This window comes from Lynx canadensis, chromosome D1 (assembly GCF_007474595.2).
Source record: "Lynx canadensis isolate LIC74 chromosome D1, mLynCan4.pri.v2, whole genome shotgun sequence".
In the NCBI taxonomy this organism is placed as follows: Eukaryota; Metazoa; Chordata; class Mammalia; order Carnivora; family Felidae; genus Lynx; species Lynx canadensis.
In genome coordinates this window covers 57,303,805-57,331,042 of record NC_044312.2, presented here as the reverse complement: position 1 = coordinate 57,331,042, position 27,238 = coordinate 57,303,805, and the positions used below count along the sequence as shown (strand labels likewise).

At 42.8% G+C, this 27,238-nt stretch overlaps 2 protein-coding genes across 7 annotated transcripts in view; one reads left to right on the top strand and one right to left on the bottom strand.

Moving 5' to 3' along the window:
• Positions 1-22,648, top strand: part of RNF169 (ring finger protein 169) — a 109,723-nt gene extending 87,075 nt beyond the window's left edge. The window contains exons 5-8 of one of the 5 annotated variants that reach the window (XM_030332172.1): positions 15,217-15,316; positions 15,882-18,950; positions 20,006-20,178; positions 20,548-22,648. In XM_030332172.1, coding sequence (XP_030188032.1) covers positions 15,217-15,316; positions 15,882-17,063 — 1,282 coding nt within the window. In that variant the 3' untranslated portion in view covers positions 17,064-18,950; positions 20,006-20,178; positions 20,548-22,648. Of the gene's footprint in view, positions 1-15,216; positions 15,317-15,881; positions 18,951-20,005 lie in introns of all 5 variants that reach the window. The other 4 variants (XM_030332171.1, XM_030332168.1, XM_030332169.1 and 1 more) reach the window with 4 other exon arrangements.
• Positions 22,649-25,844: 3,196 nt separating this feature from the next.
• XRRA1 (X-ray radiation resistance associated 1) overlaps positions 25,845-27,238 on the bottom strand; it is a 61,535-nt gene continuing 60,141 nt past the window's right edge. For both annotated transcript variants that reach the window (XM_030332163.2, XM_030332164.2), the window contains 3 exons: positions 27,032-27,147; positions 26,713-26,818; positions 25,845-26,325 (listed from right to left, as the gene is read on the bottom strand). In XM_030332163.2, the coding sequence (XP_030188023.1) occupies positions 26,072-26,325; positions 26,713-26,818; positions 27,032-27,147 (476 nt within the window). In that variant the 3' untranslated portion in view covers positions 25,845-26,071. The remainder of the gene's footprint in view (positions 26,326-26,712; positions 26,819-27,031; positions 27,148-27,238) is intronic.

The window sequence follows — 27,238 nt, the reverse complement described above, 5'->3', positions numbered from 1 at the left end:
TAGACCCCTATACTGCCTCTGCCCATCTCCCCACTAGACTTTAAACCCCTTGCAACCAAGGACAGCATCTTGTTCACCATTATGGTTGCTCTGCTTAGTACAGTGTCTGGCATATCGAGCCTCCACTCAATAAATACTTAGGGAATGTTTGAGTAAGTCTTGTGCTGTGGTAGGTTAAACTGGAGCTTTGTCAAAATCGATTGTCAAACTTATCAAACTTGCAGCATAGGAGGGAGGGCTCAGGTCGCTGTAGAGGCACACACTGGCTGGTGGTTGTTTTTATAGACTAGATTCCATATGATTAATACGGGGTGGGGGTGTCTAGTACCACACTGATAAAGTGTATATATTATAAAGTTGATTTTAGCCTTCAAATGCATTAACAATAGCTTGCATTAACAATAGCTTATGATGGTACTTTTTTTAGAGATTCTATAAAAGAAAACTGTTTCCCACTGAGTAGTAATTAAGCCTTTATTAAGTAGAAATTAACCACATATTTTGTTTTCTAATGTCCAAATACTTTAAGCCTGAGTCTGTGGCTCAGGGTGGGGCACATCAAATGAGACCTAAGATGCTTACTATAAGGTGTGTTTGAGGGGAGATAGAGACAGAAACTAACAGACTCAGCAATAATAAATGCATGCCCAGTCAGTGTTGCAGACCTGTCCCTCTTCCTTAAAGTGAACAAATGAAAATACATATGCTTTCAGATACCAAATAGAGACACGAGCGGTATGATATTGGAGGACTAGCTGCAGAATTGATGAAAGGAGGCACAGCCAAAGAGGTGGAGATGGGGAGGATAGTCTAGGGAGATGGTAGGGACGTTGTGTGAGCTTGAGTAAACTCATTGGACCCACTTCTGTCTCATCTATGCAAAAGACAGGTTGTTAGGCCTACCTGCTTGCTGGGCAGGGTCTTTTACTGTGTGATTACTGTTTTTTGATGTTCATTTATTTCTGAAGAGAGAGCACAAGCAGGGGAAAGGCAGAGAGAGAGGGAGGCAAAGGATCTAAAGCAGGCTCCACACTGGCAGCCAAAAGCCAGATGCAGGGCTCGAACCCACGAATTGTGTGATCATGACCTGAGCTGAAGTTGGATGCTCAACTGACTGAGCCACCCAGGCATCCCTACTGGATAATTTCTTAAGATCTTTCCACCTCTCAACTAAAGCCTCTGGAAGTGGCTTACTGGGTGGCTCAGTCGGTTGAGCTTCCAACTTCGGCTCAGGTCATGATCTCACAGTCTGTGAGTTCGAGCCCCGCGTCGGGCTCTGTGCTGACAGCTCAGAGCCTAGAACCTGCTTCAGATTCTGTGTCTCCCTCTCTCTCTGACCCTCCCTCATTCATGCTCTGTCTCTCTCTGTCTCAAAAATAAATAAACATTAAAAAAAATTTCGAAGTGGCTTAAAGCAGACTTTTTAAGAGTGGAGAAAATGAGGCCATGGCATGAAAAGAAAGGGGGAGTTAGAAAACTCCATAAAAATCTAAGGATTAGACTTAGCAAGTTTGTGTGTGGGGAATAGTCAAATGGTAACCATAAGGGAGAGGAGGCTGTGAGAGAAAGATGAGGTAATGAGTTAAAAGAAACCACAAGACTTGATGATGGTCTGGGACACATTGTGTGTGTGTGTGTGTGTGTGTGTGTGTGTGTGTGTGTGTGTGTGTGTTTGTGTGTGTGTTGGGGAGGGATAAAGGAATTGAAACAAATCAAGCAGATGAACTGGTTATTAAGAGGACAAATCGTGTTAAAAGTAGTGGAATGTGGTTGCAAAGGGAACAGAGCTTGAGGAGAGGTGATGTGGAACATAAGGAGAGCAGCAGGTTTATAGGTGCCAGTAATTTCTCTGCCACACCAGGGTAGTTTTCAGAGGGTGGGATGGTGAGTGGTAGCAGGGGAACTAGCTTTTCTCCGGTGCTTCCGGTCATGTTGAGTACTTTACACACCTCATTTCATTTAGTTATCACATTAATCCTACAAGATTTTTTATACTATTCCCATTTTTCAGCTAAGGAAAATGCAGTTCAAAGAGGTTAAGTAACTCACCCAAGAGCTTCTCACCGCATTATAATGACAGAGATGGAACTAGAACTCAGGTCTCTCTTTATCCCAAACCTATGCACTTTCTATCAAACTACTGAAGGAACCCTGTGACCAAAGGCTCTGCACTTGGAACCTCATCTTGAAATGATCTACCTTTGCAAGGGAAAACTGCCTTCCTTCTCTTTGTTTAATTTATACCCTGCCTTGTTCTAAAAAGATAAAGGGTTGCTACAGAGGTAAATAAGAACTTGTCCAATTTTCCTCATTTTTGAGGGGACTGAAGTCCTTTTGCATGATACTAGTCCTTTTAGAATATAGCTGTGAAAGCAGTGTTCCTCCATCTATCACCAAATGAATACTGATATGTGTCCAGAATAGCCAAACAGGTAGAGACAGAAAATAGATCAGTGGTTGCTTAGGGCTTGGGGAGAAGCAGGAGCTTAGGGGTGATAGCTAAAGGGCATGAGGTTTCTTTATGAGGTGATGGAAATGTTCTAAAATTGGTTGTGGTAATGGTTAAATAACTATGTGAATTAAAAACCATTAAACTGTACACTTAAAAAAAGAAATAATACTAGTGTACACAAGGCAGATAACCCAGGTCATAAATACACAAGGGAAAGATTATAACAAGATCTCACCCATTTCTGGGTGCACAGCAGCTACAACTGGGCCTAAGAAGGTTTCTGGTTTCATTCAAGTATGTGTGTATGTTGTGACATTTGGGAGGGCTCATACCCCCAGGCTAGGGCCTGGAAGAAGGCTCCTCTCCAGCCTTCAGCTTCTAGGTGGAACTCAGCTCTGCCAGACCTGAGAGTTTAACTAATAAGCTACTATGGTTTGGATATGTGAGAGTGGTGATTGAACAGTTCAGAGCATGAGCTATCTAATCTTTTGTATCATGTATTACCATTTGAAAACCCTTTAAGCAGTATTTTATAAGCATTAAATCTTCTAGTTTTCCAGCTGCATGTTTATACTGGCTGCCCCTCCTTTCTTTCTTTGTAAGTCAGACTCATTGTGTTGGTGGGTATTTTTAGCCTAACTCTACATCCCAGAAACCATCTGGTCTCTTGGCAATGGAAATTTTAAGCCAGTTGCCTTTTAGACAATGCTGCTTTCTCTTGTTTATGACTTCATTATGTGTTTGGAAGAGAGAGCTTCTCTAGATGTGCTGGGTCTGTTTTATGCCACAGCAGAGTAGAATGTAAGATCAATATCTTGTGGTAGAAAGAACACAAGCCTTAGAATCATAGAGATACAGGTTTAAACCTTGGCTTCGGCTGTGTGACCTTGGAAGATCACCCCCCTCAGTTCTTTGACTGTAAGTGAGGATGATGATGCTTATCTCATAGAGTTTCTGTGTGGATTAAATGAGATACAGAATACTTAAAGTAGCATAGTGCCTGACAGATATTACATTCCTAATCAATGTTTAAGTTTTCTCTTTTTTTCATAATAGAGAGGCCTTTCTGTATATATTTTTATTCATTAATATGAAGTTTATTAAATATATCCATTGTGTGGTGGTGTTTAGGGGTACAGAAATGGATGTACACAAAGTAATGGGAGTAGTTACTTCACTTATTTTTTTAGTGAAGATGTTGTTTAAGTTCTTTCAGTCCTAAGAACATCATCAAGTTCACTGGTCTTGACTATTCTCAGCCTGTAATTTTTTTAAGTTTATTTATTTATTTTGAGAGAGAGAGAGAGAGAGAGAGAGAGAGTGAGAGCAAGAGCACGTTGGGGAGGGACAGGGGAGAGAGAGAGAATCCCAAGCAGGGTCCATGATGTCAGCACAGAGCCCAAAAGGGGGGCTTGATCCCATGAACTGTGAGATTGTGACCTGAGCCAAAGTCAAGTCATAGGCTTAACTGACTAAGTCATCCACTCAACCCTCAGCCAGTATTTTGAAGCCTCTTATTTTGAGCAAATACTACAGTAATATGTTTATGACTTATAAGATGTTTTTACAATAACTTTTGTAGCTCTTCATGTAGCAATAACAATGTAAAAGGGTGATAATAGAGTTATACAGGAACAAAAAAAGCTTTTTTATGCTATTGAAATTGAATTGGTATTAATTTTGAAATAGATTGTTGTAAAATAAGATGTTTATTGTAATCCCCAGAGCAACCACTAAGAAATAATTAAAACATATTTAATAAAGGAATAAGAAGAGACTCAAAATGCTATACTAGGAAATATCTAACACAAAAGAAGGCATTTATAGAGAATTGATGAACAAAAAAAGGTATAAGGTATATAGAAAACAAATAGCAAAATGGCAGAAGTAAACCTTCCTCATCAGTAATTACATTAAATATAAATGAATTAAAACTCTCCAAATAGAAGACAGATATTGGTAGAATGGATTTTTTAAAAATATGTTCCAGATATAGGCTGAGACTCACTTTAGATCCAAAGGCAAAAATAGGTTGAAAGTGAAAGGATAGAAAAAGATATTCTATGCAAACAGTGACCAAAAGAGAACTGGAGTAGCTAAACTAATATCAGACAATGTAGACTTAAGGACAAAAATTATTACAAGAGACAAGACAGACATTGTATAATGATAAAAAGGTCAATCTTTTAAGAAGATATAACCATTGTATGGGGTACCTGGCTGGCTCAGTTAGTAGAGCATGCGACTCTTGATCTTGGGGTTGTGAGTTTGAGCTCCATTTTGGGAGTAGAGATTACTTAAAACACACACACACACACACACACACACACACAACATTGTAAACACATATACACCTAATAATGGATGCATAAAATATATGAAGCAAAAACTGACAGAATTGAAGGGAACAGTAAACACTTTAATGATAATAGTTGGAGACTTTGGCACCCAATTTCAATAATGGATGTAATATTATAGATGAAAGGTAAAGAAGGATATAGAAGACTTGCACAATATTGGATACCAATTAGACTTACTATATATAAAGCATTCCACCCCACAACAGCAGAACACACATTCTACTATAGTGCACATGGAAAATTCTTCAGGGTAGACCATATGTTACACCATAAAATAAGTCTCAATAAATTTTAAAAGATTGGAATAATACAAAATCTTTTTTGATCACAATAGAATGAAGCTGTAAGTCAATAACAAGAAAAACTGGAAAATTCACAGATATGTGGACATTAAACAATGCATTAAAAAAAAAAAAAAACAACACATGGGTCAAAACATAAATCACAAGAGGAGTACCTGGGTGGCCCAGTTGGTTAAGCGCCCGACTTTGGCTCAGGTCATGATCTCGTGGTTTGTGAGTTCATGCCTTGCATTGGGCTCTGTGCTGACAGCTTAGAGCCTGAAGCCTGCTTCTCATTCTGTGTCTCCCTCTCTCTCTGCCCCTCCCTCACTCATGTTCTGCTTCTCTCAAAATAAGTAAACATTAAAAAAATTATAAAAGGGGCGCCTGGGTGGCGCAGTCGGTTAAGCGTCCGACTTCAGCCAGGTCACGATCTCGCGGTCCGTGAGTTCGAGCCCCGCGTCGGGCTCTGGGCTGATGGCTCAGAGCCTGGAGCCTGCTTCCGATTCTGTGTCTCCCTCTCTCTCTGCCCCTCCCCCGTTCATGCTCTGTCTCTCTCTGTCCCAAAAATAAATAAACGTTGAAAAAAAAATTTAAAAAAAATTATAAAAAAGAAATCACAAGAGAAATTAAAAAATACCTTGAGAGGAATGAAAATGAAACCCAACATACTAAAACTTGGGATGTAGTTGTAAAAGCAGTGCTTAGAGGGAAATTTATAATTCTAATTTCTATATTTAAAATGAAGAAAAATCTCAAATAAATAACCAGATCTTCATCTGTGGATCCTCCCACCTGAGTCACAGGCACTCCCAGCACTAAACACACTTCATTCACACCTCCACCCTGTGGCTCACTTTGCACATTTCTACCCATGACTAGTGAGCATGTGTAGAAAGCCAGCCAAACTCTGTGGGCAAGGGAGAGAGCACAAACTTCAGTTTTAGTGCCACCTTTGGAAAAGCAAAAGGGTGCTTTTGTGTCAGTGCATGGCCTGGTGTGCTGCAGGATCAAGAGAAGTCATACAAGCTTAAGAATTCTGCCATAAGAGGGAGCAAGAAACAAGGAGCAAATATGTCCATAGAAGATCTGAGGAAGCCTCAGAATCCCTACCAAGGCAGATGGAAAGTATGTCTTTCCCAAAGGCAGTTAATAAAGACTGGAGGAAGCGACTGCAACTTTGTTTATTTATTTTTTTCAATATATGAAATTTATTGTCAAATTGGTTTCCATACAACACCCAGTGCTCATCCCAAAAGGTGCCCTCCTCAATACCCATCACCCACCCTCCCCTCCCTCCCACCCCCCATCAACCCTCAGTTTGTTCTCAGTTTTTAAAAGTCTCTTATGCTTTGGTTCTCTCCCACTCTAACCTCTTTTTTTTTTTCCTTCCCCTCCCCCATGGGTTTCTGTTAAGTTTCTCAGGATCCACATAAGAGTGAAAACATATGGTATCTGTCTTTCTCTGTATGGCTTATTTCACTTAGTATCACACTCTCTAGTTCCATCCACGTTGCTACAAAGGGCCATATTTCGTTCTTTCTCATTGCCCTGTAGTACTCCATTGTGTATATAAACCACAAATTTCTTTATCCATTCATCAGTTGATGGACATTTAGGCTCTTTCCATAATTTGGCTATTGTTGAGTGCTGCTATAAACATTGGGGTACAAGTGCCCCTATGCATCAGTACTCCTGTATCCCTTGGGTAAATTCCTAGCAGTGCTATTGTTGGGTCATAGGGTAGGTCTATTTTTAATTTTCTGAGGAACCTCCACACTGTTTTCCAGAGTGGCTGCACCAATTTGCATTCCCACCAACAGTGCAAGAGGGTTCCCGTTTCTCCACATCCTCTCCAGCATCTATAGTCTCCTGATTTATTCATTTTGGCCACTCTGACTGGTGTGAGGTGATATCTGAGTGTGGTTTTGATTTGTATTTCCCTGATAAGGAGTGACGTTGAGCATCTTTTCATGTGCCTGTTGGCCATCCGGATGTCTTCTTTAGAGAAGTGTCTATTCATGTTTTCTGCCCATTTCTTCACTGGGTTATTTGTTTTTCGGGTGTGGAGTTTGGTGAGCTCTTTATAGATTTTGGATACTAGCCCTTTGTCCGATATGTCATTTGCAAATATCTTTTCCCATTCCGTTGGTTGCCTTTTAGTTTTGTTGGTTGTTTCCTTTGCTGTGCAGAAGCTTTTTATCTTCATAAGGTCCCAGTAATTCATTTTTGCTTTTAATTCCCTTGCCTTTGGGGATGTGTCGAGTAAGAGATTGCTACGGCTGAGGTCAGAGAGGTCTTTTCCTGCTTTCTCCTCTAGGGTTTTGATGGTTTCCTGTCTCACATTCAGGTCCTTTATCCATTTTGAGTTTATTTTTGTGAATGGTGTGAGAAAGTGGTCTGGTTTCAACCTTCTGCATGTTGCTGTCCAGTTCTCCTAGCACCCTTTGTTAAAGAGACTGTCTTTTTTCCATTGGATGTTCTTTCCTGCTTTGTCAAAGATTAGTTGGCCATACGTTTGTGGGTCTAGTTCTGGGGTTTCTATTCTATTCCATTGGTCTATGTGTCTGTTTTTGTGCCAATACCATGCTGTCTTGATGACGACAGCTTTGTAGTAGAGGCTAAAGTCTGGGATTGTGATGCCTCCTGCTTTGGTCTTCTTCTTCAAAATTACTTTGGCTATTCGGGGCCTTTTGTGGTTCCAGTGACTGCAACTTTAAATGTGAAGGCAGCAATGCAAAACTTCAAGGAACATGAAAAATCATGGAAATATGACACCATCAAAAGATCACAATAATTTTCCAGTAATGGATCCCAAAGACATGAAGATCTGTGATGTACCCAATAAAGAGCTCAAAATAGCTGTTTCAGAAAGCTTAATGAGCTACAACAAAACACAGAAAGACAATTCAACTAAATCAGGACAACAGTACAGTAAAAAAAGAAAAAGAAGTTTAATAAAGAGAAATAATAAGAACAACAACAAAAATTCTGGAGCTGAAGAAAATGTTGAATGAAAAGAAAAATGCAGTGGAAAGCATTAATAGCAGGGTGGACTAAGCAGAAGAAAGAAGAATGGGAAACAGTGAAGAAAGCCAGTATGACCTGTGGGATACTGTCAAAAAATAATAATAATAATTTTCAAACTATTGGAATTTCAGAAGGAGAAGGGTGGGAGAGGGAGAAGGGAGCAGAAAGGTTACTTAAAGAAGTAAGAGCTGAGAACTGTTCAAATCTGGGCAAAGGTTTGGATATCTAAATTTGGGAAGCTCATAGGTCACCAAACTCAACTTAAAGAGATCTCACCAAGACACATAATAAAGCTGTAAAAAATCGAAGACCGAGTGAGAATCTTAAAAGCAGTGAGAGAAAAGAGGATTGTAACTTATAAAGGAACCCCCATATGCCCTCAGCAGAATTCTCAGCAGAAACCTTGCACACCAGGGGAATGGGGTGATATATTCATGGGTTGAAAGAAAAAAACCTGCCAACCAAGAGTACTCTATCCAATAAAGCTGCCTTTCAGAAATGGAGAGGTAGACTTTCCCAGACAAATAAAAGCTGAGGGAGTTCATCACCACTAGATCAGCCTTACAAAAATGCTGAAAGGAACTCTCCAGACTGAAACAAAATAATGCTAACTAGTAACATGAAAATATGAAAATACACAACATACTGGTAAAGGTAAATGTATAGTAATATTAGAATTCTCTAATACTGTAACATGGTGGTACATTAACCACTTAACTCTAGTATAAAGTTTAAGGGACAAGAGTATTAAAAATAACTATAAAACAATTTGTTAATGAATACATATGAAGTGTCTCGTGACATCAAAAAAGTAAAGGGGTATATCTTTTGTATGTGATGGAAGTTAAAGTGTTACTGGTGTAAAATAGAGTGTTATATCTATAAAATATTTTATGTAAGCCTCATGGTAAAGCACAAAGCAAAAGCCAACAGTAGAGTCACGAAAAAAAAAGGGAAAGGAAGCAAAGCAATAGTACTATGGAAAATCATTAATTCACAAAGGAATGCTGAAAGAGAGGGAGGAGGGATCGAGGGAAGTATGAAACAGCTACAAACAACAACTAAGATGGCACTAATCACTTCCTATCTATCAGTAATTACTCTAAATGTAAATGGGTTAAATTCTCCAATCAAAAGTCATATGGGGCACCTGGATGGCTCAGTCAGTGAAGCATCCAACTCTTGATTTTGACTCAGGTCATAATCTCATGGTTTGAGATTGAGCCCTGTGTGTCAAGCTCTGCACTGGGCATGGAGCCTGCTTATGATTCTGTCCCTCCCTCTACCTTTGCCCCTCTCCTCAAAAAATAAAAATTTTTTTACTCATGCTCTCTCTCAAAAAATAAAAATTAGGGGCGCCTGGGTGGCGCAGTCGGTTAAGCGTCCGACTTCAGCCAGGTCATGATCTCGCGGTCTGTGAGTTCGAGCCCCGCATCGGGCTCTGGGCTGATGGCTCAGAGCCTGGAGCCTGTTTCCGATGCTGTGTCTCCCTCTCTCTCTGCCCCTCCCCCGTTCATGCTCTGTCTCTCTCTGTCCCAAAAATAAATAAACATTGAAAAAAAAAAAAAAATTTAAAAAAATAAAAATTAAAAAAAAAAAAGGCATAGAGAGACTAGATGGATACAAGACCCAGCTATATGCTGCATACAGGAGACACACTTCAGCTTTAAGGACATATAGGCCCAAATTGAAGGGATGGAAAAGATACTGCATGCAAATGAAAACCAAAAGACAGAGTAGTTATTCTTATGTCACACAAAGTAGACTTTAAGCCAAAATGGTAACAAGAGACAAAGAAGGTCATTATATGATGATAAAGGGTCAATTCATCAAGAGGATATAACAATCATAAATGCACCCAACTTGGGAGCATCTAAATATATTAAGGAAATACAGATCTGAAGGGAGAAATAGACAACAATATAATAATAGTGTGGAGGACTCTAGTACCTACTTTCAACAGTGCCTAGATCATTCAGACAAGAAATTAATAAGGAAATGTTGGAGTTGAACTGTACTTTAGACCAACATAAAACTAACAGGCACACACAGAACATTCCATCCAACAGCCGCAAAATACATATTCTTCTCAAGTGCATATGGAACATTCTCCAGGATAGATAATATGGGTCACAAAACAAGCCTTAGAAAATTTAAGAAGATTGGAATCATTCCAGATGTCTTTCTGACCACAGTGGTATAAAATTAGAAATCAATAACAGGAGGAAAACTGAAAAATTCACAAATATGATAAAATTGAACAACATGCACCTGAACAACCAGTGGATCAAAGAAGAAGTGAAATCAAAAATATCTTTAAACAAGTGAAAATGGAAGCATGACATACCAAAACTTGTCCGATACAGCAAATCCATTCTAAAAGGGAGTATACAGCAATAAACACCTACATTATGAAAAAAGAAAGATCTCAAATAAACAACCTAACTTTACACCTCAAGGAACTAGAAGAAGCCCAAGTTTGCAGAAGGAAGGAAATAACAAAGATTAGAGCAGAAATAAATGGAGACCAGAAAAACAATAGAAAAGATCAATGAACCAAAGAGTTGGTGGGGTTTTTTTTTCTTAAAGATAAAATTGACAAACCTTTAGCTAGGCTAACTAAGAAAAAAAGAAGTCTCAAAGAAATAAATTGGAACTGCAAGAGGAGATACCACAACTGATATCACAGAAATACAAAGGATCGCAAGAGACTACTACGAACAATTATATGCCAACAAGTTGGATAACCTAGAAAAGAAATGGATAAATTCCTAGAAGGATACAACCCACCAAAACTGAATTATGAAGAAATAGAAAATCTGAACAGATCAATAACAAATAAGGAGATTCAATCAGTAATAAAATACCTCCCAACAAAGAAAAGCTCAGGACCAGATGGTTTGCCTGGTGAATTCTCCCAAACGTTTAGAGAAGAATTAATGCTAATCCTTCTCAAACTTTTCCAAAAGATTGTAGAGGTGGAAACACTCCCAAAATCGTTTTATGAAGCCAGCTTTACCCTGATGCCAAAGCCAGACAAGGACACTACCAGGAAAGAAAATTACAGGTTTATATCCCAGATTGTGAATATCAATGCAAAAAATCTCACCAACACATTTGTGAACTGAATTCAGTAGCACATGGAAAGGCTCATAACCATGATTAAGTGGAATTTATCTCTGGGGTACAAGGATGGTTCAACATAGGCAAAGCAATAAATGTGATATACTACATTAATTGAAAGAAAGGTAAAAATCATATGATTATTTCAATAGGTGCAGAAAAAGCATTTGACAAAATACAACATCCTTTTATGATAAAAACTCTCAACAAATTTGGTACAGAAGGAATATACTTTAACATAATAGAGGCTATATAAGACAAGCCCACAGCTAACAACATACTCAATGGTGAAAAAGATTGAAGGATTTTCCTCTAAGGCCAGGAACAAGACAAGGGTGCCCACTCTCAGCACTCCTATTCAACATAGTACTTGGAGTCCTAGCCAGAGCAGTCAGGCAAGAAAAAGAAGAAAACAAGGCATCTGAGTTGGAAAGCAAGAAGTATAATTGTCTTTGTTTGCAGACAATATGAACTTATATGTAGAAAATCCTAAAGACCACACACACACACACACGCACACACAAACTATAGAGCTAATCAGTGAATTTAGTAATGTTGCAGGATACAAAATTAGCATACAGAAATCACTTGTGTTTCTACACACAGTGGAATATCTGAAAAAGAAATAAAATAGCCTCATTCACCATAGCATCAAAAAATAAATAAATAAAATACTTAGGAATAAATTTAATCAAAGAGGTGAAAGATCTATATACTGAAAACATTAAGACGTTGATGAGAGACATTGAAGATACAAATAAGTGGAGAGTGTGGTACTGAAATAGAAGTAGATATGTCAATCGGTGGAACAGAATTGGGAGTCCAGAAATAAACCCATATACTTATGGTCAGTTGATTTTCAGTAAAGGTACCAAGGCTATTCTATGGGGAAAAAGAATAGTTTCTTCACGTATCGTGTTGGGACAACAATTAGATATCCATATACTAAAAAATGAAATTGGACCCCAATCTCACACCAAATAAATCAAATTGAATCAGATACCTAAATGTAAGGGCTATAGCTATAAACTCTAAGAAGGAAACAGAGATTAACTGTAGAATTACTGCTCTTATAGCACTTTTGTGATATGGTAGGGTGGACTTCAGTGACTGGATGCGTCTGTGGGTCAAGATTATCTTTCATCAATCTGTCTTTCATGCCTTGCACCGAGTTGGTACTCAGTGAAGTCAGAAGACTAAGGGAACGGAAGAGACAGACAGTGACAGTTTCAGCTATACTGAAGTTTACCAAAAAAGTTTTAGATAGTCAGAAACTACTTTGGGTGTCCTTGTTGTGCTTGAGTGCCGCAAGTATGGGTTTCTTCCCTGGGCCTTTTCTTTCACCAAAATGGAATTTAGGGGGCATATGAAGAGGTTCCCCCCAGCAATAGGTACCTGTCATTTGTAGATCTGATAATTTGGGCATGTAGCCAGTGTCTTTAAATTTGACTCTGCTACTGCTGACAATATGGATTCATAGCATGTTTTTAAAAATTAAACTAATTCTAGGGGCGCCTGGGTGGCGCAGTCGGTTAAGCGTCCGACTTCAGCCAGGTCACGATCTCGCGGTCCGTGAGTTTGAGCCCCGCGTCAGGCTCTGGGCTGATGGCTCAGAGCCTGGAGCCTGTTTCCGATTCTGTGTCTCCCTCTCTCTCTGCCCCTCCCCCGTTCATGCTCTGTCTCTCTCTGTCCCAAAAATAAACGTTGAAAAAAAAAAAATTAAAAAAAAATAAAAATTAAACTAATTCTTAATTATGGAGTATTTGGACCCCTAAATATAGGTACAGCCTCAGTTTGAATACCAAGGCAGCTATTAATGAACTGCTGTATTGAAGGTTACAAAGTTCTTTCTTATGTTGAGCAGAACATCTTTTTCTCTAAGTGTCTACTGTTTCTCCAGTGGAATGATGCCAAACAAGTCATGTATTTGAAATAATAATGCCTTCTCTTTCAGCCCTATGTTCATTCCTCCTGACCCAAAGTATATGTTGTTCACCCCAGCATTTTAATCTGTCATCCATTTTACTTATGGGTGGCTTACACCACTGACAGTTTGTGTGAGTTCTGGGAATGCAAGTGAATTTCAATACGATGCCAGGCAAAACACAAAACACGCTGATTTCTTAGCAGCTGCCTTTATAGGGTGATGTCTAAGTTTCCTACCTGTTCCCAAATACATTTCCCACTAGAAGGTACAACTCTCACATTATTTGCTTAGGTTCAGTGTTGAATTTTCTTGGTAAAGTGCAGGCATGAGATGCAGGTTGGCCACCACTTTCTCCTATTAATACGGTAGCATAGATTAGTTCTGCAGGCTGGAACCATATAGCAAGGTGATGTGGCCATGAGACATAGGATTAGAGGGTTTTGAATGGGAGGAATAGCACAGAAATGCTGGAATAGAGGCCACTGTGGGTAGGGGCGCTTAGGAGGTTCAGTCTGTTGAGCAGCCGACTCTCAATTTTGGCTCAGGTCATGATCTTGTGGTTTGTGGGGTCGAGCCTCACTTTGGACTGTGGACTGACAGTGTGGAGCCTGCTTAGGATTCTCTTTCTCCCTCTCTCTGCCCCTACCCAGCTTGCGCTCACTCGCTCTCGCTCTCTCTCTCAAAAATAAATAAATATTAAAAAAGAAGCCTTTGCTAGAGACATAGGGAGAGGAAAGGCACTGTGGGAATGCACCTTATTACTTCCTTTGTAAGTTTTCTGAGTTAATCCTGGCACAGTGAAACTTAAAAAGTAAATCTTTTGCTACAAAAGAGTAGCTGTGATGATGTATTTCATTCCAAAGCTAAATAGAATCATTCGAGGAAATAATTTCTGTTTGGGATCGTCTACATGGCTATGTATCCACCTTGACTTCTGGCAAATTCTTATTTATCCTTCAGACTACATGTGCCATAGGGAGGCTTTCCACGCTGTCCTCACTCCATCCAGGTAATTAATAACTCCCTCGAGGCATACTTTTTTGGGTACCACTTCACTGTATTGTATGATTTATTTGCCTGCCCCACTGGACTCTGAGTCCTTGAAGACCCTAGACTGTGTCTCATTCTTCTCAGTATTCCCAGTGCCCACATGTGCTCCTCAGTGACTGGCATATAGTAAGTATGATAATTGTTTGTTGAATAGAGTTGTAGCACAGGGAAAATAACAGCTGCACATATTTGTAAAGGCATCATTCTCACCGGACATGTATTAGGCACAAATTGGAGATCAGGAAACAAAGGTGAGTAATAAGATAATCAAAAACTCCTACTTATAGTTCCCCCTTGTCAGTGGGATAGGTGACAGTCACCTGCATATAATCCTTACACAATAAGATTCATGTTATAATACAGGTATTCTGGGTTTTGGATTGGGTTGTAAAGTCATAATGTTGCATGCGTCAGACAAAAAAAAATCACGTGTTCATGAAATCTCTTGAATAACCGATTTAGGCCTTTGGAAGCTCAAATGGAATAAATTAAGGAAGAGACTACATTTAATTTTGACTCCCCACATAAAAATTTAGTGCAGTGCTATGTATTTTGTAAGTACTTAAATATTTGTTTCTTGGCTGACTTAGATTGCTTGAGGAGAGGGTTGGGCCTAATAAAAGGAAAAAATTTATTGTTCATAAAGGTGATTTTAATACTCTATCCACCCTATTAAAGAAGGCGAAGTATCCCTACATCTCTCTAAGCTCGAGCAGAGCAGCCATTGATTGGTCTTTCATATTTAAGCAGGATCTAGTTTGGAAACAAAGGCTTACACTGAATGTCCTCTCTGGAGAGCTCTTTCTCTTTTGACAGGATTTGTTCTTAGAATGTGTTCTGTTAATAAATCAATTCATTTCCTATCTGTAGCTTGCCAAGGGAATTGTCTTTCTTGGTAGATGGCTTTGAGGGCACAGAAGAGATTGTTATTCTTTTTTCCTTAGTTAGCATATGGGCTACTTTTGACTATTTGTCTTTTATTTATTTATTTAGGAACCTAAATTCCAAGGTGGAAAGGAGTCAGAGCTGCAGTGACACAGCTCAGGACAGAGCGAAGAGCAGACTCAGAGCAGCCCCAACAAGCAAAACCAAGGTACATCTCAGACACAGGCTTCTGGAGCTCTCTACTCCCATCCTGTAGCTCCCTGCACATGGCCACGACAGAAACTATTGCGCACGCTATTTGAGTAGGCTCCACATCCAATGTGGGGCTTGAACTCATGACCCTGAGATCAAGAGTCATGTGCTCTTGAGCCAGCCAGGTACCCCAGAAACTATTCCAGACAAGTAGAGGCAGAATGGGTCCTGGGTATACTAATTATGTTGGAGAAGTTTGCGAATAGATGGAAAGGAAGAGAGTTTGCATTGAATTCGTAGCCAGAAGGGTGGAATGAGGGCCAGTAGAAGAACTTTTTTAAAAGTTCTAGATGAGGTTTTTTTTCCCCTGTAGGTTTTCAATTTTATTAATTGTTTCAAGTGTGTAGGAATTTCTGCAAATGGTGCATATTCTAGGTTAGGGATTTTCCCCATTTCTTAGGCTCACATCACCCTCCATCCCTTTTCTTACCCTTCCCCCACTGCCCTTCTACCATCATAAAAGAGTTATGAAGAAAAAAAATATATACGCATGTATGTATAATCTTTTTAACTTCTTTTAGGTCACAGCTATAACCCCAGCCTCCAACCCCATCATTGGTGTCCTCTTGTCCACTCAGAACAACCGCTGCCTCTCAGCCCCTGACTTAACCGTTGAAAAGCGTCTACCCTTCAGCTCCCTCTCATCCTTGACTTCCCTGCATAAGCCCGAGCGCTCCATCAGTCCTGAGAGCAATGACAGCATCTCCGAAGAACTAAACCATTTCAAGCCCATTGTCTGCTCACCATGTACTCCTCCCAAGAGACTCCCTGATGGCCGAGTGCTAAGTCCCCTCATCATCAAATCAACACCCCGCAACCTAAACAGAAGCCTGCAGAAGCAGACTTCTTATGAGGCTAGTCCAAGGATCCTCAAGAAGTGGGAACAGATCTTTCAGGAGCGGCAGATCAAAAAGACCCTTTCCAAAGCCACCCTCACCTCCCTGCCTCCAGAAACAGGGGAAGACTCACTGGTCTCTGAAGTTATCCATTCTAACAAGGAGAAGCCACCTCAGGCTTTAAATACAAGACTGGCCAGTGGGCAAGTACTCTCTGAGTGTGTAGGACCCACCCTCACTGACCTTGATTTTTTCCCCTCCGTTAGCCAAACAAAAGTGGAACAGGGCAGCGATAGTAAAAGGAGCTCTGAGATCCCGTTGGAAACCTGCTGTTCCTCAGAACTTAGAGTGGGAGCCAGTGGTACTTTGGAGACGGAGCAGAGTGAAGGGCCGGGGCCAACCCCAGATGCCAAGTTAGACAAAACCTGTATAAGCGCAACCATGAAAATCTCGGCAGCTCATTCAGCGCTACCCAAAAATAGTGTTCTGGGTGGGGTCCTCAAAACAAAGAAGCAGCTGAAGACAGCAAATCATTTTGATCTGCCTAATGGTGTGCTGGCAGACAGCCGAGGTGAGGAGCCGCTTCCTTCCTTGCGTCGGGGCCGGAAAAGACACTGTAAGACCAAGCACTTGGAACAAAATGGCTCCCTTAAGAAACTGCGACAGAGCGGTGGTGAGGTGGTCCTGGCCCCGGCAGAGCCGGTGCTGCGGGAGATGGAGCAGAAACTGCAGCAAGAGGAAGAGGACCGGCGGCTGGCTCTGCAGCTGCAGCGCATGTTTGACAACGAGAGGCGGACTGTGAGTCGGCGAAAAGGAACCGTGGATCAGTATCTCTTACGGTCCAGCAACGTGGCCGGGGCCAAGTAGCACCTAATGAACAGTGTTACCTATTTTTAAGAGGTCTTTGGGCTTGATCATTTATCCTGAAGAGCTGAGTGTTCTCACTTTGGGTTTCTTTCAATGGCAAAACACTGTCTGATACAGTTCTGGGAGGTTCCGGGGCCTTCGTAGTCCATGTCCAAGGGAACTGTGTCTCTGCCTCCCTGCGACCGAGGCCAGAAGCACTCCTCACCCCAAAGTGACCTGTCCCTGAGGGCTCCTGGGCCAAATCGGGCAGCACCCACTTGGAATGAGATTCAGGAGCACAGTGGCCAGAGTTACAAATGGTAGAGGAATGAGGGGGGATACCTTCTTAAACCGACAGACCTCCTGACTTCTTTCAACAGGGTGTTATTTTAAATCAGCCTTGCAGATAAACATTACTTCCATCTGTGTCGTAGAAGTGGATCTGCGTTTTGGCAGATTCCAAAATGATTGTGTTCCCCCTTCTCCTTATCCATGCCGCAAGTAAATGTACCTACTGAAATTGGTTGAGTTTTTCCCTTCTACAAAAGTTAATTTACCTTCCCTGTTTAAAAGTAACGTTTGATTAATGCTATATAGTTGACAGACCACATTGAGTCACTGTTGGATTTGGTCTTCTCAGGAGTGCTAACATGTAAGCGGTGTGAGCCCCATTTTAGATGATGGAGCTGCAGGGCATGTGTTCAGATTCTCTCATTTACTAGGTGGAACATCCCAGACTGACTGTTGGGTCTCCCGACAAGAAATCCCATAGATTTTCCACACTGACAGGTTGCTGTAATGGATTGTGACCCAAGGAGCCTAGGGAAACTGGCTGGGCATGTGAATACTGATTGTGCAAAATCCATAGGCAGATCATTGAGATTGACGGGAAGTACAAATATTATGCAGTTATCTTCCCTTCTCCCGGCACAGTTTACCCTTTTGTTTTCTTGGGGGTGGGGCGGGGGAGACAAAGTACAGTTGAGCTTCCTTACTACTCTCTACGTGTCCAAGAGTTATCTGCAATGTTGATCTAAAATACAAAACAATTGCCCAGAAGTCAGGTAAGAGCAATGCTGAAACTCCATACTATGGAAACAAGGTATCTAGCTGGATGCAGCTGGTAAATTCAGTCCCATGGACCTTTGGGGTTTATTTTCCTTAGCAGCTGACACCATGTGTCTTTTGCATCCCTGGTGGTGCTTGGTGCTTCTGCCCGTCTGGGCTCATTGAGAATAGGGATTAAGATATGATTTTAGGGAATCTCAGATGGGCTGGCGTTCCCTGTGCATGTATGAGCTGTTACTATAAAGTCATGTGACTGGCATTTTAACAAAGGCTTTAGAGCTTCTATATCCCAGTGTATGTTGTCTCCCTTGAGTGGCCCCAGCAAGATACCACATAGTTGTCTAATGATGTTGCCATTGGCAAAAACATTTCTGGAACTCTCCTCAAAGTCTAGAAACGTCTAGAAATATAGACTCCTAAAATGTTAGAATTGGAAGGGACCTTAAAGGTCATCTATTCCAACCTCCTCCTCTTACTGAGGCAGAAGCTAAGATTTGGAATGGTGACTCACTGATTACTAGGGATTTATTACATCACCTTCTTTTGATTCCTCCTGGGAGATTTGCCCCTTCTTCTCTGGACAAATCTTTAATCTTTTGTGGTTATAGAAGGGAGAATTTTAAGTTTGAAACCAGTCAGAGGCTATTTGAAGCCTCTGGAAGAGAAGGTAGGTCAAGAGGGTTTGGAGTTATAGATGAGGTACAGCCATAAAGCAGCTATTTTCTTCTGCTCCTAAACAGTTCCCAGAGAGACGTTCCAGAGATGTCTTAAGCATTCTGGTCATCATGGAGATATGTGGAGGCTCCTCAGTGACTACGTTGGTGGGAGTGTCACTCGAATGTATGTGTTCTGTGTGTCTGTGTGCGTGCACACATGCAAATGTATGTTTAAACATGCACCAATCTCATTACTTTATATTCACACCACTTCAGTTCTAGGCCCTGCCAGCAACATGTCTCCAAAGGCTGCTGGAGGGTTGGTACCCAAGACAGAAGAGCTGGTGCTGGTGCTGGTCTGCGGAGTAAGAGGAGGGTGACTTAATGCCCTTAGAGAAATCATCAGTTCCTGCCATTTCACACAGTTCCCCTTGGTTCGGAGTACATAATATCGGAAGGCTAGTCTCGTTGGTAGTAGCAAAGACACTTATTTTTCCACTTGCCACCTTTTTCTATATCTCCAGTAATTTGAAAAACATTTTGGTTGGAACTGATTTTTGTTTTTGGAAAAAAGATAAATATTTTTAATAGAAAAAGATATATATTTTAAATATTTCCCCCAAAGTACTACTTTCATTTTAAGAAATTGCATAGCAGTAGCAACAAATTTTAGTTTCAGGTGCAGAGTGAAAAGCTACTTCCTGTTAAGTGAACATTCCAGACGCTGGATCCAACTTACTGACTTTCCCCTTTGCACCTACTGTTGTGCCTGGAATGGTATCAACAATTGTTGTTTTCCAAACTTCCAGCTGAGCAGTAGCCCTTCACACAGAGGCAAAGTGGTTTAGGTTAAGGAGCGACAAGGCTTCACCTCTGATCTGCTCGGCTTTGGAGGAGGAAAAAACCACTAAGGTATTATCTGTATTTTAAAATGCTTCCCTTACTTAACTAAAACCTGAACACTTTTTGCTTCTGAAAGAATTCTGTGTCCTGTAGCTCGCTTGCTTGCTTGTGAAGTTTGTCACAAATGGAGTTGTCAATGTGAATTACTTGGAGACGGAGAAAGACAAGAAAAGGAAAATAGAGCAATGGGAGGGTTTGGGGGCTAGAATGAGAGAAATACCATTTCACAAAACAAACATTTCTCATGAATCATTGGAATCTGATTCACCCTACAAATTTCCCATGCCCTACTAACTCTGTTCTTTGTGTATATGCATTCTGTGTTTTTTATTAAAGGGGAAGTTCTGAGAGGTTGGAGGATCAAGGTCATTCTGATGGGAAGTCCAAGAAATGCGGTGCCCTGGGAAGGGGGAGCTCAGCCCTTTTCCATAGAGTGGGAGAGACACTTTGGGAACATGCTCATGACCCGTTGATTGTATCTGCTGGAAGAAGTCATCTGGGCCTGTTGGGTTGGTGTCAAATCAGGCGATTAAGCATCCAGCCCTTGGCCCCTTTCGTATAATTGCCTCTTTTTAAAAGGTTAATTCGCCTTGGCTGAAGCTTCCCAGGAAAACCCTTTGTAAGTGGCTTCATTTATTTTTTTAATTTAATTTTTAGACTTTTGTCTGGAGGAAGAACTGGTGATGAATGCCTTCTGTTTTTGTTTTGTTTTTTTCTCATTTTTCCTAAAAGAAAAAAATGCCCTTAAGGATTAAAGCTGCTTAATTAATTGCTGTCTGATTACAAAGTGACAAACTAAGATGGGAAACTGCCACTGTGCTTGACTGGTGAAGCTGATGACCGAAGGCTGTGCCGTTCATTCTTTCTGTTCCATTCAGACATTCCTGAGCTTCGTTCGAACTTGTGCCAACCCTGTGCTGGGTCATGGAGATACAAGGATGGAAAGGACAGTCCCTGCTCCTAAGAAGCTCAGCCGCTAATGGAATGTATTTGAAGGTATATGTGGCTGGAGAGTTTGTTCATGCTCGTGTGAAAGGCCACTTCTTCATAGTGATGATCTTGGATGGAGTCATTTGAGATACTGTCCAGCACCTGACAGGCTGCACTGAACATTTTAGACACCCCCATCAGTATTTCTCAATTTGATTGCAACACTGCTTTCCATTTCCTAATTTTATCAGAGGAGAATGAATTTTCTCCTCCAGTGATATAGGACAATAATTTCTCTTCAGGAGCTGCTTTTACATAACCTCCAGGAAATGAGGCAGGGTGTGGATCATTGACATGGTCAGAGGAGGCCCACATCCCACCTTACTGATCTCCTAACCTCTCTCCCAACCAGACCTCTCACCAGAGCTGGCAGCAACTTTGGATTCCTTTCCTTTTTCCTGCCTGGCTTTTCATTGAGATGGAAAGCCAACAGGAGAGGAAGGAAAGAAAAACTGAAGGCTGGATTATAATCATAAAATGCTGTAGCTGGAAAGGGCATGGAAATAACTCAGATCAAACTCACCCATCTGCTTCCCCTTTTTTTTTTTCCTAATAAGGAACTTGAGGTCCAGTGCTTTATGCCCTGTTGACACTGTAGTTTCCTAGGATCTAAATAATCTTTTTAAGTTACACACACACACACAATTTGCTAACGAGGAGGACACCCAAATGATATAGGAAGCTTTTTGTTTTAATAGCTTTTTTCTTTTAAAATTTTTCAGGATTAAAATATGCCTCTGTCCCCTGAATACATACCCAGATAGGGGAAACCCCATAATGTGACTAATGTGAATATGGAATCTTGGGAAGTGATATATTTTGATTGGAATAGTCATCATTTTAACCACCAAGGGTTAAAACCATGCCAGCCCTTCATTTTTCTTTGAAAAAATCAAGAACTCCTTAGGGACTTAAATCTTTCTCAGCCAGCCTTTTCCCCCATCAACCAAAAGAGTGGTATTCAGCCTGGTTTTTAGAAGTGAACATAGTTGCTTATAAATTCTTGTGAGTTAGTGACAAAGCAGGTATGTTTTTTTGGGTCAGGGAGATTCTAGGGAAAGCTGCTGTTGAATAGATTTTGCTCCAAAGATGATATAGAAAATGCATCTTTACACGTGATTGTTACCCACTGTAGCTTTCTGAAGAAGATCGTTCTATAGGAAAAAGAGACATAAGCAGAGGTCACAACCAGTTTAGAGATCGGTTAAATTGGATGAAGAAAAAGTGCCAAGACTGAATGTGCACATTGTTCTATGTATTATCAGTATTTTTATTCTAAGAAAAATATTTACACACTTTGCTTTGTGAGTAAATGCTTCCTTAATGTCTTGTTAATAAGCGTGGCAGGCTCCCTCTCTACCTTTTCTGGTGTCTTAAATCAACTGGTTGGACAGAGCTGAGCTAAGGCCAGGCTTATTCATCTTCCTTCCCTCTCATTTAATAAGAGGTAAAAACAGGCAATGCACTCCTCAAAGATTAAATTATTAGAGCTCAAGAGAAGCTTTTGGGCCCTGGGTCTGGCCCTTAGCCTGCAGCAGAACACTTCAATTCCTAAGGAGAGAATGTATAACTGTGTGAGGGAAAAAAATTATCTTAAATGCCATCTAATGGTTTTATTGTTACTCTCAATTTGTACAGACACTGTTGTCCTTAGGGCCCTTCCCCTTCCCACCTACAAACAGAAAATGGGATGGATATTGGTTTTCTACCTGCTGTCTTCACTGGAATTGGAGAAGGGGCCTGGATCCTTGTGGACCGCCACTGCGGGCTGCCTCCTCTCCAGCTCATCATAAAGAGCATTTTGACAAAGACTCAGAACGGGGCATGCCTGGTCAGGGATGCTTCTGACCACAAAGAAATGGCACAGAATCAAATGGGGTGATGTGTTGTTTATTTAAACAGTACCAGGGTGCATTCTTCAGTGTGTGTTTGCCTGCTTAAGGAGAGGCCCAAGTTGAGAATACAGTAAAGCAAACTCATGAAAGTGAATGTTCTGTTTCTAGTTAAAGTTTTAACCTCTAACGTGTAATCTCAGACAAATCTGGGCTAATAGACTATGTGTGTTTGACTTTTGGTGCTATCTTTGCTCTGGGAGATGCCCCACACTGGAATGTCTCACTTTGGCATTCAGACTGGGATGGGAGAAATTAGGAGGAGAGATGGGGTTTCCATGGCATGCTGCTGGAGCATGAGTTTGGAGTTATTTCCAATGTATAACTGTCATTCTCCTATTCAACCATTCTTACTCCTAATGAAGGCACAAGAGTCTGAGTAAAGAACAGATGTACAGGATGACACTGTCCTTGCATACTGGGGCAGTACCCCCAACATCTGATTTAAAAATCAGCTTTGGAAGCAGAAATTCATCAAAATACCCTTGGTGCCAGTTTCTCATCAAACACAGAACAAACGTATCCCTGTTTCATCTAAACTTGTAAAGCCAACTTGAAGGACTGATGTAAGAAATGCCATACATGGTAAACCAGCACGTAAGGGTCCTTTGAAATCTGGCCCAGACTCTTCCAAAAGAGAGTATTTGAAATGATTTGCAAGAAACAAGGCAGCTGCTTGGAGGTAGAAGAATGGAATTTGTCCCTTGGCCCTTAACAGGAAATGTACTACATATCACGCTCATGGATTCCCTGATAGCCTGGTCTGGTGAAAGGATGGGAGACTCTGGCCCTAACATAGCCTGGAAGCTGGGTCTTCTGACTCCAAGGCCACTGATTATTCAATCTTTTCCTGTTGCCCTGGCTTAATCAACTGAGGGTAGTGCCATCCTCTGCCACTGGTCTTGGCTAACCCTAGGGCTCCAGCTGCTTTCTGGGTTGGATCTTCTGGACTTGGGCCTGCCAGGGCCAGAGAAATCAGTCTTCCCTCTGCACCCACTGTAGGGGTGGGAGGTATCCTACAGTAGCAAGGATTGTGAGTCTGTATCTAAATCAGTTCGCTTTCCTGTGGCCACATCCAGCTCCAGGTAGTTACTGGCCATCTTGGATAAGTGACGAGGAGAACAGGCTGGGCCTACCTAGTTTTGGAGAATTAGTGGTAGGAGAAATTATTTCTTCTGGTTTGCTCTTGTTAGAAGTTTGGAGAAGGCTCAGAAGAGTGTGGCAGCCAGCTCCCATCTGCTTATGGCAAAGGAAGGGGGCTCTGGGTGAAAGCAGCCCAGGGGGTTGAATCATCTAGCAGCAGATCAGATGTGCCAGGGAGAGTGTGCTGGTAACAAGGAGGGTTGGTGCCACCCAAAAGGCTTCCTTGATTAGTTATGGATTCCTGTTCATTTGACAATTCTAGTCAGAGGCTTTACTCACTGAGACAACTAGTTCACATCTCTTCAAAAGAAGTCAGAACTCAGGAAACCAAGCAACTGAAGTCTGCTCACTTGGACACAACTGGTAGACGACTGTATGGCTTCCAGAGATGCAGCAATTCACCTGCACGGGAGGCTGAGTAGACAGTGTGATACGCTGCCTCTCATACCTAAAACAGGCACTAGGAGAGGCAACTAATTTATTCAGATGGTATCCTATGTGGAAAAACAGTTCACGAGCGTTTGACCTGGATAGGTGAAGCCTCTTCAGGATGCTCTCACATTGGTGAAGGGCTCTGGCCTGGCTGGGCAGAGAGAGCAGATATATGCCTGGCTAAAAATCAGAGCTAGGAGCCCCGGGGGACTTCGGCACACAGCTTAACTCAGTGGTTAGAACTGTCAGATAGCTTTCCCAACAAAGGAAGTGACAGCCTTTGGAGGGAGTTAGTTCCCCATCACTAGGGGTGCAGGAAGGAGCTGAACAATCTGTTAGGGGGACCGCAAGATGCTTCCTGTCTTGAGGCTGGGTAGGACGTTCCTAGGAGCCTTTCAAGCCTGAGGGCCTATGGTTTGATAGTGTTTCTGGCTGAAAGATGCAATCCGTTTCTCTAGAACTGGAACCTAGCAAGGCTTACAGTGTAAATGTTGGGGTAGAGTCTCCTTCCTAACATTAGGGGAAGGGGATTTGGGCCCCAGGAGACCCAAGGCAGCGAGTTAGCAACACACTCTGCAGGTGAGTGCCACCGTGGGTGACCCTGTATTACATGTATCTGTCCAGGTGCCTGTGTCAAGTGTGACGTAACACCCTCTGTAACTAGATATGTGTACGTGACCGTGTGACTTTCGTGAACGCAGATGTATGCATCTGGTATGACCACAGCTAGGTGTAATTGTGTAACTGGCCATGTGTGTGAGTGAGACTGTGTGGCCAAGTATGATAGTAAAGCTATTTCTGTGTCCTAACAGAGTCTCACAGTCACATACAGCAGACACTCCACCACGCGTCTGTCAGACCTGTGGCGGCAAGACAGATTAGATCTCAATAATCACCTTACCTGCAACTGAAGTTGTAGGAGTTTGTGCCTTGCTGAGGAGCCTTAATCCTCGTGCCACCAATTCCTGGACCCTGGGACCTACACGCCTGCTCCCCAGGTCTGAATTGTAGGTACCCTCAGAAGAGTAGCCTTAGCAGCGAAGGCTGCTCAGGAGACCAGTCACACTCGGTGTCCATTCCCAAATGCACATCTCTGGAGTTCAGTGCCAGTGGCCTTCGCTAGATCCACCTGTGGAGCAGATGGTGACTCCTGGGCACTCAGAAGAATGGGGCAGCCCCACAGGCTGCTGTGGCCAGAACCAGTTTACTTACTGTGAGCCCAGGCTGACTTTGCAGGATCTGTTTTAGAGCCACGGTGTTTGCATCTGGGACTTCAGCTTGTGTCCTGGATGAGAGGACCTTAGGAAATTCCATGTAAGTCCTGCCCTCAGCCTGTCCCAACTTTGTGGCCATGACCATCCAATAAGGGAATTCCCAATCCTCTTCCCCTTCCTCTCCATTTGCCCTCAAAATTGAAAAAAGCTGCCCCATAAAAAAACACCTTTTCTGGGACCTGGAGGCCTCAGTTTTGCCCCCCTACCCCAGCAACACACATACACTTTGTTGGCTGTGGATGGGTTAGTTAACTTCTCTGAGCCTCAGAGTCCGTGCTGCTGCTGTGTTCCATCAGCCCCCTTGTTTTTTCAGCCCAGTGCCGATCGCAGCTCTGTTGGAGATGTGCGACTCAAGCAGGTTTCCTAAAGGATGCGTGTGTCAGCCGGGTGCTCCTCCAGCATGGCAGCCTGGCCATCTACAAGAAAGCACGTGGACTACCTTGCTCTGTGCACCCACTCTTTATTGCTGCTGGGCCAGGCGCTGGGTCCTGCCTGGCCCGGGGAGGGGAGGTCCTTACCAGTTAGTTCCCCACTCTCTGTGGCCAGCGAGCGAGGCCAAGCCAAGGTTTGAGGCCTGCACCCGGCGCACCCAGCCCCAAGGCGCGGTCCAGGGTGCGGAGCCCTCAGGGAGGGTATGGGGCACAGGCTGGGCACTGCCCCGTGCGCAGACCTTAGTCTTTTGAGTCACTGGCCATGGGACCCTGGCAGAACTCATCCATGAACTTGAGGAAGCGGCCAAACCTAGGCTGGCCCTCGCTCAGTGCTGGGTGGCCTGGGCGTGGTGCTGTGGCCCTGAACACTGTCCGCAGTGAGCAGCGCACCAGCTGCCGGTAGCGTGCCCGAAACTCCTTCAGCAGCCTCTTGGCCTCCAGGTATTGCTTCTGGCTCACCAGCCTCTGCTCAGTCCGCTGGCGCAGGACAGCTCCTGCAGGGAGAGAAGCCAGAGGGACACCAAACTCGCTCTGGGTCCCAGCTAGCCCGAAGCAGTGGGGACTGCGTCCAGAGCCCCCCCCCACCCCAGAGAGTGGGACGGTGTGAGAGGAGGATGCTACAGGGACTGAAAATGGCCTCCCCAGCTTGGGGCATTAGGCAGCCAGTGGCGTCCCCTCTGAATTCTACCTCAAGCCTTAGTTCTGGCCTGTAACGTGCTGTGTGACTCCAGGCCCAAGCTTCTCCATCTGCACATGGGGAAGGGCCAGGGCAGATGCTAAGGGCCCTTCCTGCTCTGACATGTCCATGCCGGCTGCCTCCCACCAGCAGATGAGTAAACTTCTGGCCACTGAGGATGGGGACCGGGTGGGCACAGCTATACCTAGTGGAGCCTCTGTAATATTCCGGGGATCCCGCATGCGAATGAGAATGTCATCCAACAGCTGGGCTCGAGTCTTCCGTGGGGGTGGAATGGGGATCCTCTGGGCCTAACATAAGGTAAGAGGAACGTGTCACCACAGTCCGGTGCTCCGCCTCTCCTGGCCTCATCCCCTCATGCAGATGCAGCAACAAGCAGGAGGGCACCTGGGGGCACTGGGAAAGCACAGCCCTCAGAATGTCCTGAGGTGACAGCCACGTCTCTAACTGGGGGTCCTGAGGAGCCACTGGCACACACAACAAGGTGGTGGTTACGCATTTACCCGTTTCTCCTTGGGAACGTAGCGTTTCTGAAGAGTGTCAAGCCTGGGCTTGGAGGAGCGGAACAGCAGCGGGTGCTTCAGCACGTACTGCAGGGCCTGTGTGTTCTTCTGGATTCCTAAGGCAAAAAGGCATGGTTGGGTCAAGGCACTCCTCCTCCACCTACTGAATGTCTCCTCCAACTTCTTCATTCCCCAGTCTCACAGCAG